The following is an 11,255-nucleotide window of genomic DNA, read 5'->3' as shown; positions in this document are numbered from 1 at the left end:
AACAAGTTTAGCCATTTCATCATGTCTCCACATTATAGCTAAGTCTCTAATGAATTCAGCAAAGAACAAATTAGCGTCTCTAATTACACTGAGTTCTACAATATCTAAGTCTGAACAATAACAAATAAATTCAGAACATAAAGAAACATTTGTAGATAAATTATATCCAACATATTTTCCTTGCTCACTAAAACAAAAGTCATGAAAGTTAGGAGCATCAAATGCTTTATAATCCTTTAAATATCCAATAATTGACTTGACTAATAATGAATAAATAACCCAACTATATTTTAATCGTTCTTTACAAATATTCTCATTTTTAGCAAATAATACTGGTAATAATGAAGTAATAACTTGACAATAATATCTCCCATCATCACTTTTATATGAAACAAAATGATTGATGCTATCGAGTATTATTGGACTCTTATATATTCGATACTTTTCTTTTTGGTCTTGAGACATCTCTTTATTATTTTCAATCAAATTGGCTATTTCAAATAACTTAATAAGACTTTCTTGTTTTCCTGAAGTAGCATCTTCTAGACATTTTTGAAGAATAGAAGGAAAGAAATGAAGGATATCCAGTCTACTATCAACAGTAATGATATTATTAATGTTTTCTGTTCCTGATAAATATTTTGAAATTGAAGAATGTTCGGGATAAATAGTAGAGACTAATCGAATATTGACCTTCAAATAAACTTTTGTTACATCATAATTATCAATTACACTTAAATATTTTTTTGTCATTTCTTTCATAATTTGGACGGTGTGTTCTTTATTTTCAATAATTTGTCCATTATCTAATAATGGAAGTTTAGCATAGAAATGTCTTCCCTCTGTTCCATCTTCACAATTTATGTCTTTGATATGAAATAATAAATGGTGTTTATCAGTTAAAGGGAAAGGCAATTGGATCTTAATTTCATCAATAAAATGACCAATCTTGTCTACTGATACAGCAGTAGTAAATGACCTTGTAAGTGATTGGATAGGAGTATTAGCCATTGGATAAATAGCTGCCATTGGTTTAGATACTCCTGGAGTAAATTTGTCATTATCATTATCTCTTAGATAAACAGTAACACAAACTCCATTTCTTTTTTTCTCTTTACCAAGACAAATTTCAGTTGGATAAACGAATAATAAATTTTCATAATCCATAAAAATATCCTCTTTCTCTTGAATAGATAAATCAGTCATAGTACAAAATTGAGACCCATTTGTCCCATCTTGAGTATTAGTTACCATAAATCCATCATAATGAACATCTTCTTTTTTTGATGGTTTAAATAGAAATTCCCAATACCCACAAGTTTTCATTCTATCAACATCTTTAATCATTGAAACAACATCTTTAGGATCTCCTACTGGTTTAACTAATTTAAATGGATCATATTTTGGTTTAAATTTAATTAACGCAGCACTAAACATTAATAATTGTAACATTCCTTTTTGTTCAAAGATACGAGTTGATTCTTTAATTCCATCAATATATTTTTTTTTAGTTTTTAATTCTTTTTGACCTTCGTCACTAAAAATTTCTCGTGCAAAATCAATGTTTGGATCCATTTGTTTATAAACTTGTAACACAACATAATTTTCTTCTTCTCCAATAAATTCTTCTTTTAAAGGAATTGATACTAGTGGGACATTAAGTGGTTTACTTTCTTTTATATGATCTTTTAAAACATCTGATGTTAATGTAAAATAGAAGTCTGATGTTAGTTTAATATAATTTTTATCATATAAACTCATTCTACAATATAAATTATCGGTAGTCATATTTATTTGAAATTTAGTAATATTAACAATAGTAGGTTTTCTTACTTTTAATAATTCTTGAATTGGACGAGGTTGAGTATTACATAATGTTGTTGAATACAATAATTCATCTGAAGTAATTTTAGCATTAAAATTTTGGAATAAAAATTTATTCTTTTTCTTTCTTGAACCAGGTTTACGTGTTTCTGTTTGAATGAGTGAGTCAACATTAAACTCTTCATTATTAGAAGATAATGATACTTTTGTTGGTTCTTTACCTTCAAATACACTAACATATTTTTTTGGTGTTTGAAAAATTGATATTGACTGATTAAATATTTGGTTGTAAATAATTTGATGGTATTTATCATTTGGACATTGTTGTTGTGGAGAAATAAGTGCGTGTGGTTTATCAAATGAAGAAATGGTAAAAATATTTCGATCAAGATACTTGTATTGAATATCCACGCCAGTTTTATCAGCAAATTGATTTTCAAATGAATTAAAAATATTTCCTGTTTTTTCTTTCTATAAGTAATAAATACTTTTATTTTCTTTTATTATTACGTATTTAATAATTGAAACAAACCATTATTTCATTTAAATTAGATGTAATGTATTTATGAAATGCAATAAATTCACTTCGTTGAACTTTATAAGCTTTTTGTAAAAATGTTTGACCACAATGATATTTAATTGTTTCTTCAGTTAAACAAATATTAAATTCTTTTTCAATATACTTCTTTAATTGATATACATCTAATTCTCCATTATGTTCTGTATCATAATTCTAATAAATAAATCTATCCTTTTTTATTTATTATAAAATTATTATTTACATCAACTCCTTTAAACAAACGTCAAATTTTTGTAAAATTTTTTGGTTTTGCTCATTCATTTTCTTCGGTTTTTTTGTTTCATTTTCTTCTTTTTTCTTAACTTCTTTTGTGTTGATGTCAATCCCAAAGATTTCTTCTAAGTCTGAAGGCAACAACTTCTGCGTCATACAATCTAACTTCTCCTTAAAATTTTTGAGATGCTTTTAGATTCTTATTAATATCTTATCTTTTATTTTCTATTTTTTTTCCCTTTCATTTCATTTTTTTACGTTTTTCTCGAATTATTTTTTTTTGTAATCAAATCTACAAATTTTTTTCAAGATTGTTCCTATATTTCAATAACTTGTTTCAAATAGCAAAAATTTAAAATATAAAACAAAAAGATAAACAACCAGATGGAATTTAAAGTGAGAAACATCATAAATAATGAATATCCTATTCATATTAAAATTAGTAAAATATACAATCTCCTCTATTATTCAAAACTAAAACAGTCATCAAATGAAGAGTCAGAAGAAATACTTGTTGAATAACAAATCATATTTGTTGGTGAAATGTTAGTATGTAACTGACAAAAGAGTGGATCATTTAAAATTGGATTTGAATTTCTAGGAGGAGGAACAAAATTTCTTTCAATAGGTGAAAGTATAATAGAAGAACAAGAACTAGAACATGATGAATCATCTAATTGTAAAGGATGAGAAGCACAAGGGATAAATATTTGATTCGTTTCTTTTTTATCAAAAATAAAACAGTGATGTAAGTCTTGGTACAGCTGCATAAATAAGAATCAAGATGAACTAAGATTCATTTCTTTATTATGAATTTTCTTTGACTTTTTACTAAAATCAGGAACTAAACAAAGTTTCCTTCAATAGTGTATTTCAATTATTGTTTCAAATATGCTAGTTTTCTGCAAATTATTTTGTTTTGTTTTGGAGTTGGACATACCAAACTTTTTTTTTTAAATTTCTTTTATATCATTTACCAACAACTTATTATAACTCTAATTAACTTCTGAAAGTATTTGGTTATGAACTGTTCTCCATTCTTGGAGATCTTTGCTACAATCATAATTTTTTGTTCCCCATTTTGGAATCTCGGAGATAAATGTTTTCGTTGTGCCATGATATTCAACTGAAAGCTCAACACAAGACAACCATAAATTTTCTTGAGGTATTTCAATTCCTGAAGTACATTCTTTACATTCAGGTTGTTTCCAGTTTTCTGGAATAGAAAAATGAGTACAATATTCGTTTTTATTTCTATACATTGAGTCATTCGCTATTGGATGATTTTCATAACTTAAATGAACTCTTATTTGATGCATCCTTCCTGTTTTTGGAATAGCCCAAAGAAGAGTTGTATCAGTTTTTTCATCGTATTGAATTTGTTCAAAAATAGTAGTTGACGCTTTTCCTTCTGAACCAACAGTAACTCGTTGTTTAGTAATACACGGTGTTTCAATAATAGGTTTATTAACAATACAGCTATCCATATAACCAATTACCCTACAAATATATTTTTTATGTGCATTTATAAAATGACGTTGTATTTCATTTGCTATTTCAGAACTTTTAGCTATTAGTAATACTCCACTTGTCAAACGGTCTAATCGATGAACTCCAAACAATTTTATGTTTCGTTCTTTTTCTAATATTCTTATAACTGTATTTTCTGTATATCTTCCTCCTGAATGTGTAGGTATTCCACTTGGTTTATTGACAACAATAACATCATTATCTTCAAAAATAATTGGTAACAAATATGGAACAGGTAATTCATGTCGATGTATTTGATTTAATAAAATATCTCCTTCCATAACAATACAATTCCCATTTATTTCATTACTATTTCTTTTAATTTTTAATAATCCTTTTTCAAATGCTTTTGTAATGTCTTCATCTGAATAATGAAATTCTTTTTTCATTATTTCTTTAACATCTTTTCCAATCCACCTCTCTTTAACTATAACTTCAAACCAATAAAGATATGGAACAACCCATCTCATTCCATCAATAATCTCAATCTTTTGTTCAACAAGTTCTTTACATTGATTTATTCTATTCTTTTTTATTTCTTTTCTACCTTTAATTTTCTTTTTAAAAGCTTCTCTTCTTTCTTTTCTACTAAGGCAATTATTAGGCTTAGATTCTATTTTCTTTTTCTCTTCCATCAATAAATTGAATTATTTTCATTAATTTTTTATTTCATTTTTATGAAAAAACAAAAAAAAAAGCCCTTTTTTATTTTTAGAATACATCTTTAAATAACTAAAACCTACTTAAACATGAAGGTTAAACAAATTTCATTAGAAGAAACAACTGAAGCAATCTCTAATTTCATTGAAGAATTAAGAACTAGACCCACAACCAATATCTCTATTCTTTCAAAATATGATATTTTATTAAATGGTCTTCGTGCATCTCCAGAAAATGAAAAAACACCATTTATTGATTGTGAATTACCATTTTCAATTTCATTATATCCACATCATTTAAAAAATATTAAAGGGTCAATTCAAGAAATTATTGATAGTTATCTTTTAACATCTTATGTTAATGGTACTTTCCAAGGAATAATTATGTCATATAAAAACTTCAAAGTTCCTGAAAAAACTAAAACTTCTTTTGATTCTGGTATTCTTACTATTCGTTTAAAATTAAATTGTATTGTCTTTAGACCAGTAATCAATACGTACTTGAGTTTGTTTTATATATATTTTTTATATATTGTGTTTGATATTTAATTTATTTGTTTAGTTGCTACTGTATGTCAAAAAAGTTTCGACCATATAGCATTATTGGTATATGGAATTTTTAATGTAAAAGTAAGTACTGATCTTGTTCGTGAACGACTATCACCTAAATTACAAATTGATGTATTAACACGTTTTAAAATTCGTGGAATGAACTTTAATCATAACCCACCTATTATTGAAGGTGAAATGAATGATTCTCATTGCAAAATTTTAAAAGTAGAATAAGAGCCAGTTTTTCAATTCTAATTTGATTGTTAAGACTATTATTTGATTTTTTATTAAAATTTTGTTAGTTCTTTTATAAAAAAATAATATATTAATAACAAACCATGAAATTTAGTGTTATTAATTATTGTTAGTCATAAACAAAAGTGGTTTTTTTTATTTATTTGATGAGTAGATAGACTAACTTTAATTCTCCATTAATAATATATTAATTTATTTTTTTGTGTTATTTATTGTTTCTTTTTTTTTTAATGATTGAGAAAGAGTCTCTAAATTTTGTTGATAATGATTGCTAAAGTTCATCACAACTCCTTTTTTATTTAATTTTATATTTTTTATTACTTCTTTTAGTTTATTATTCAAATGATATGATATTCTATACATCTACGCTATAACAAAGGAACAAAATAGAATATTAAATATTCGTCTAAAAGAGAATCTATTTATAGAACATAAATAGTGAAGCAAATTTCTAAATGTTTAAATGAAATAATTTAATAGTTTTAATTCACTTAGTTCTCAAATGAACCAAATTCCACAAGTATGTATTTATTTACAACATCCAATTTGTCAAATTATTCATTCAATTGCAACTCAATTTCATATTCATAAAGAATTACAAAAATATGAACATTTTTCTCATAGGATTTTCCTTTCAGTATTGTTTGCTTATTGTAACACTTTCTTTAGTGGAATTATTTTTGATTATCAAGTTAATACTAGCTTGTATATTATGGTTGTTCATACATCAGTAGCTGTTATTCTCGAATCAAACTTTGTTTTTACATTATTACAGAAATATATTTTAATAGATGACTTTTGTTTGGCTGTTAAGGCTATGAGGGCTGGGTGTTTCACTTTTTTAAGTTTCTCAGATAAATATTTCTCTGGAAGTCATTTTCTTATTTGTTCAATTTATGCATTATTTAAAAGTTATGGCTCAGATGTGTATGGTCCAATTATAAGTTATTGTCTTGGTATTCCTGTTAAACCATTTAGGCTATTTGTCCCCATGGATTTTATTAATGAATTTCCATTCCTTATAGTTCTTTATTTTGCTCTTCCATCTATGAATAATGTTGATAAAACATTATTTATTATTACTTTTGATATAACCACTGTCATAAATATTATCTTATTAAATCATACTCAAAAATCAATGCAAGACTATGTATTAGACTACTTAGTTAAACGATCAAAAAAGTAAAAAAGTTAAGGTATTAAAAATAAACCTGTCTAACAAAAATAAGGGTGTGTCTATATCACTCTATAGATTTATTTTTGTCTTTCAAAATTAAACAAAATTCTTTTTTATTAAAGTTTAATTAAAATAGATTATTCTAACACAACAAATTTGTTCTGTTTTTCAACGTAAGTAATTAAAGTATTAATAATTTTTTTTACCGAATTTTAGTGAATATAAATATTTTATAAAACAACCACTTTTTGTCATTTATATTGAAAATTGCATGAATAGTTAAATAATTACTAAATAAACTTCTTTTTAAAATGCTTGAAAAACATTAAGTATCAATAATATTATATATTCAATAGAGGAATTACTTCAAAAAAAACTTCAAGACTATTAATCTAATACCATGAATAATTCACAAAAATTTTTTAGTTATTACAATAAGAGAGAAGGGAGTATTTATCTCATTATTAAGCTCAAGTTAAAAATATATATTCAAAAATAAGTTGTAAACAATAATACTCATAAACAAATCTTTAGAAACAAATAAGAAACAGAAAAAGTATTATAACTATATTAATAACAAATAATATTTAAAAAGATATAAAAGTAATATATTTTTTGATTATAATTAATGATATGATATAATGAATAATTAATATTGTTTTTTGATTAAAAAAATATTATTATTATCATTTCCCTCAGAGATCAAGTGTTTCATTCATTGAAATATAATAGCTTTTGTGATGAATGCGAATGATCCACATTTTTTTTGCTATTTTATTATTCATCAGAAACTCTTCACTACATCATTGGGTTAAACACAAAAAATATGAATTATATTTTTAACTCTCTTGCTTTATAAAGAATTTCATCTAAACAATCGATCATATTAACAACTTCTTTATATTTTTCTTTATATAGTTCTTGTTCATCAGTACTTTTTTCTTTTAATTTACTTTGGACTAAAACAAAACTAATGTATCCATTCCATATACTCCCTCTAAGTGAAATTATTTTCTCTTTAAGTGTTTTCATATCAATAATTATTCGTTGGTTAGTTGTTCCTCCATATTTACACCAAACTTCATAAGGAGTTTGACAAAGTTCAATAGTAACTCCCCAACTACAATTAATAGGCTCTCCATGATATTCTTGTTTTTTATTATAATATTGAGGAAGAATTTGTTCCATAGTATAATACCATTGTTTTTTAAGTTCATTACATTGAATTTTCCAATTATCAATTCGTTTAAGAATAATTTGATATTCAGATTCATTTGTTTTTTCTACAAATACATTATGTTGTTCAATATCTTTTTCAGTTTGACAAAACGTTGGTGTGTTAAGTTCTATTCTAATAGAAGGGTATGACTCTCCATATTTTTTATCTAACTGTTTTAATAATTCAATGGCTCTTTCTTTTACTGAAGAAATACTAAAAGCTTTACTAAATATTTTATGAATTCTAGGATACATTAATTGTTTCATTGTTTTACTTTTATCAAAAAGAAATACAAATAACTCAAAATAAGATATACACTTTGCTTTATCTAATTCGTTCATCATATACTCAAACGTAGTATGAACATATCTCGTATCAGACTTACAATACTCTAAAACTAGATGAAAATCTTTAGATGTAAAGTCCAATGAATTACAAATAATTAATTTAGAAATTGATTTTTTTAATGTGTTATTTGCTGTTAATTGATTGATAGGAATATTAATATGAACATTACTCATATTAATAAGATTTAACTATCTTTTTTAGTATTTTTTAATAATAAAAACAAATTATACTTTTTATATTTATTTTGTCTTTCTTCATTCAAATTTATGTTATAATTAACAATAAAAAAAATATAAATATTTCGATTATAACCTAATCATTTAACACACATATTACTTAGTGTTGTTCGTGATGTCCAAGATGAGCGTGGGCAGCTTTAATAGCTTCAAGAGCTCGTTGGATTTCATCTCTCTTGGCAAGTCCTCTTTTGTGTGTTCCAAGATGTTTTTTAGCATATTTAAGTGCTTTCTTATCAAGTCCTCTTCTAAGAAGATCCATCATGTGTCTTTCATATGCTGAAAATCCACATGCTTCTCTAATAACGTCATTAACAACATGCTTTCTTTTTGTGACACCATAATGTCTTTTAGCGGTTTTCATAGTATGAACTGGGTATCCTCTTTTAAGTCCAACGGCAATTCCTCTAGCCATTTTAACCGATTGTCGTGTTAAGATCAATTTTTAAGTTTCTAATAGGGTTCTTCTTTTTTACTATTTCTTTTAACTTTTTTACTATTTTTTATCCTTGTTTATTTTTGTTTTTTCATTCCTTCAATTTTTTGATATTCTTTGTTTTTTTGGATATATAACGAAAATAAAAACAAAAACAAAATGAACTTGAAAATTTAAAAACAACAATAATGAAAGATAATGACAGGTGTGCTAAATTCATGGCAAATGATCTTGGAAAAGTACTTAGTTATGATGAAATGATTTGTAATAGAATTCAAGAGAATGACAAGAAATTAAAAGACCTTGTTTATTCTAATTATTCTAAATTTATTCAAGTCACTGAAACAATCACGAAAATTAGACATAGTGCTGAGTCTTTTGATAATGACTTAACTTCTATATCAAAGTCTTTATCTGAACTAACTTCTCGTTATAAAAATATTCATGCAAACTTGTCTCCACTTAGAGAAGAACTTATTAGTTTACATGAAAAACAACAACAAATTGAACAACAACAAGAATTTTTAGACCTTCCTGATATTTTACGTCAAACTGCATCAGAATCTAAATGGATTGAATTTGCTAATGCTTATACATCTAAAATCGATGGACTAAAAAAGAATGCTCATATCAAAGCATTCGCATCAATTTTAGCAGAAGTTGAAGGTGCTGTAGCAAGAGCAGAAAAAGCATTAAACAATGCTATTTCCAAAGAATATGACACCCCTCAAAAACTTGGACAATGTTATGGAGCATTAGCTCGACTTCATACCAATGAAGCAGCAGTTATGGAAATTAATTGTATTGCTAAAATGCAAAAATATTGTGAAGTAGTTGTTGATAATTCTTTTACAAAAAAAGAAAGTAATGTTGCTAGCTTCTCATCTTTTATTTCAACTGCAGCAACTGCTTTTGTTAATGCAGTTCAGTCATGTTGTGAAGCATATACTACGGCATTTAAAGAACCATTTAGTCTTGATAGTAAATCGTTTGATAATTTTGTTGGAATTTCTATCAGTAATTTCTATTCAAAAGCTAATAACATTGTTTCACAAGCATCATCATTAGACAAACCAGAATTAAAAGTTGTTGAGGCATTAAGAGGAATAAGTGATGCTACTGGTAAAATTAAAAATTTAAATCAATATGGAGATTATAATAAGTATATTGAAAATACTATTGAAAATGCTGCTCGATTTGGAATTAAAGAACTTTGTAAAAAGGTTGGATTAAAAGCAGGAAGTGTATTTGATACAATTAGTGTTGATATTGATCTTTGTGTTTCGAGAGGATTTGTTGGATTTAATGGATTGGCAGAGAAAAAACAAAATCAAATTGATGATATTCAAAAAGAATTAAAGGATAGAATTGATGCAATTAAACAAATTGGTGGTGTTTATGAAACAACGATTATAAACTCATTGAAAGAATATGGAAGTGATATTCTTACTATATTCCTTCAAAAAGCAGAGTCTGTTTGTGAAAATAAACCATTTGTATGTGTTGCTGTTGCAGGATGGATACTCTCTGCAAAAATACCAGAAACTATTGCAACTGCATTAAGAATTGATTCATTAGCACAGCAATATACTGACCAGTATAACCAATTTCCAGAAAAATTAATTAAAAAATTCACTGACCTTATTTCTGAACAAATGCATTCATCATTTATTGAATTATTTGCAATGAATCATCCTCCATTATCACCTTCATTATTAGTTCGTTCAGGGTCATTGAAAGTATCATCTTTAATGATAGGTGCATCTAATATATTAAAGGTGTATTTTCCTGATAATACTAATCCATTTGATGATAACACTCCTAAAAGAGACTCTAGTAAGACATTTTATTTTGATAGTGATGAATCTAAAGATGATCTTATTGAATTGGAAAGAACTTCAATCATTGAAGCGATTGTTGTCAAAACAATGAAACAACTAAGAAATGATATTCCATTGTATACTGCCCCACCTCCAGATGGATTGACTCTCAAAGAATTCCAACAATATCATGTTGATTTGATGGTTTTCTCTAACACAATTAATGAAATAGTTAAAATAAAAAGTTCAAAAATTGAAAATTATATAAAACAAATCAATTTACGTCTTGAAAGTTGTTGTTCTGAAGGTGCTATTACAGCAACAAATGAAGTTTCATTAATTAAAGAAGCAATGTTAAAAATAAATAATTGATTTCTTCATAATAAAAAATAAATGTATTATTTAA

General features: G+C 25.7%; 8 protein-coding genes across 8 annotated transcripts; 3 read left to right on the top strand and 5 right to left on the bottom strand.

Moving 5' to 3' along the window:
• Positions 1 to 104: 104 nt before the first annotated feature.
• ENU1_018450 (hypothetical protein) lies at positions 105 to 1,788 on the bottom strand (the record flags this gene model as incomplete). Its single annotated transcript, XM_008856924.1, has 2 exons — positions 105 to 187; positions 285 to 1,788. 2 exons carry the CDS (start codon positions 1,786 to 1,788, stop codon positions 105 to 107), a joined length of 1,587 nt encoding a protein of 528 aa, XP_008855146.1.
• A 1,293-nt stretch (positions 1,789 to 3,081) lies between these two features.
• Positions 3,082 to 3,387, bottom strand: ENU1_018440 (hypothetical protein; the record flags this gene model as incomplete). The annotated part of the gene is made up of 1 exon (XM_008856923.1): positions 3,082 to 3,387. The coding sequence occupies one exon, from the start codon at positions 3,385 to 3,387 to the stop codon at positions 3,082 to 3,084; it is 306 nt and encodes a 101-aa protein (XP_008855145.1).
• Positions 3,388 to 3,612: 225 nt separating this feature from the next.
• Positions 3,613 to 4,782, bottom strand: ENU1_018430 (RNA pseudouridylate synthase, putative; the record flags this gene model as incomplete). The annotated part of the gene is made up of 1 exon (XM_008856922.1): positions 3,613 to 4,782. The coding sequence occupies one exon, from the start codon at positions 4,780 to 4,782 to the stop codon at positions 3,613 to 3,615; it is 1,170 nt and encodes a 389-aa protein (XP_008855144.1).
• Positions 4,783 to 4,896: 114 nt separating this feature from the next.
• Positions 4,897 to 5,592, top strand: ENU1_018420 (hypothetical protein; the record flags this gene model as incomplete). Its single annotated transcript, XM_008856921.1, has 2 exons — positions 4,897 to 5,311; positions 5,369 to 5,592. 2 exons carry the CDS (start codon positions 4,897 to 4,899, stop codon positions 5,590 to 5,592), a joined length of 639 nt encoding a protein of 212 aa, XP_008855143.1.
• A 523-nt stretch (positions 5,593 to 6,115) lies between these two features.
• On the top strand, positions 6,116 to 6,799 carry ENU1_018410 (hypothetical protein; the record flags this gene model as incomplete). The annotated part of the gene is made up of 1 exon (XM_008856920.1): positions 6,116 to 6,799. The coding sequence occupies one exon, from the start codon at positions 6,116 to 6,118 to the stop codon at positions 6,797 to 6,799; it is 684 nt and encodes a 227-aa protein (XP_008855142.1).
• Positions 6,800 to 7,621: 822 nt separating this feature from the next.
• Positions 7,622 to 8,530, bottom strand: ENU1_018400 (hypothetical protein; the record flags this gene model as incomplete). The annotated part of the gene is made up of 1 exon (XM_008856919.1): positions 7,622 to 8,530. One exon carries the CDS (start codon positions 8,528 to 8,530, stop codon positions 7,622 to 7,624), a length of 909 nt encoding a protein of 302 aa, XP_008855141.1.
• Positions 8,531 to 8,693: 163 nt separating this feature from the next.
• On the bottom strand, positions 8,694 to 9,008 carry ENU1_018390 (ribosomal protein L36e protein; the record flags this gene model as incomplete). The annotated part of the gene is made up of 1 exon (XM_008856918.1): positions 8,694 to 9,008. The coding sequence occupies one exon, from the start codon at positions 9,006 to 9,008 to the stop codon at positions 8,694 to 8,696; it is 315 nt and encodes a 104-aa protein (XP_008855140.1).
• A 209-nt stretch (positions 9,009 to 9,217) lies between these two features.
• Positions 9,218 to 11,221, top strand: ENU1_018380 (Vps51/Vps67 protein; the record flags this gene model as incomplete). The annotated part of the gene is made up of 1 exon (XM_008856917.1): positions 9,218 to 11,221. One exon carries the CDS (start codon positions 9,218 to 9,220, stop codon positions 11,219 to 11,221), a length of 2,004 nt encoding a protein of 667 aa, XP_008855139.1.
• Positions 11,222 to 11,255: the final 34 nt, after the last annotated feature.

This window comes from Entamoeba nuttalli (assembly GCF_000257125.1).
Source record: "Entamoeba nuttalli P19 unplaced genomic scaffold asmbl_2311, whole genome shotgun sequence".
NCBI classification, from domain to species: domain Eukaryota; phylum Evosea; order Mastigamoebida; family Endamoebidae; genus Entamoeba; species Entamoeba nuttalli.
Note: the sequence above shows the minus strand (reverse complement) of the source record. Positions and strands in the feature narration are given on the sequence as shown.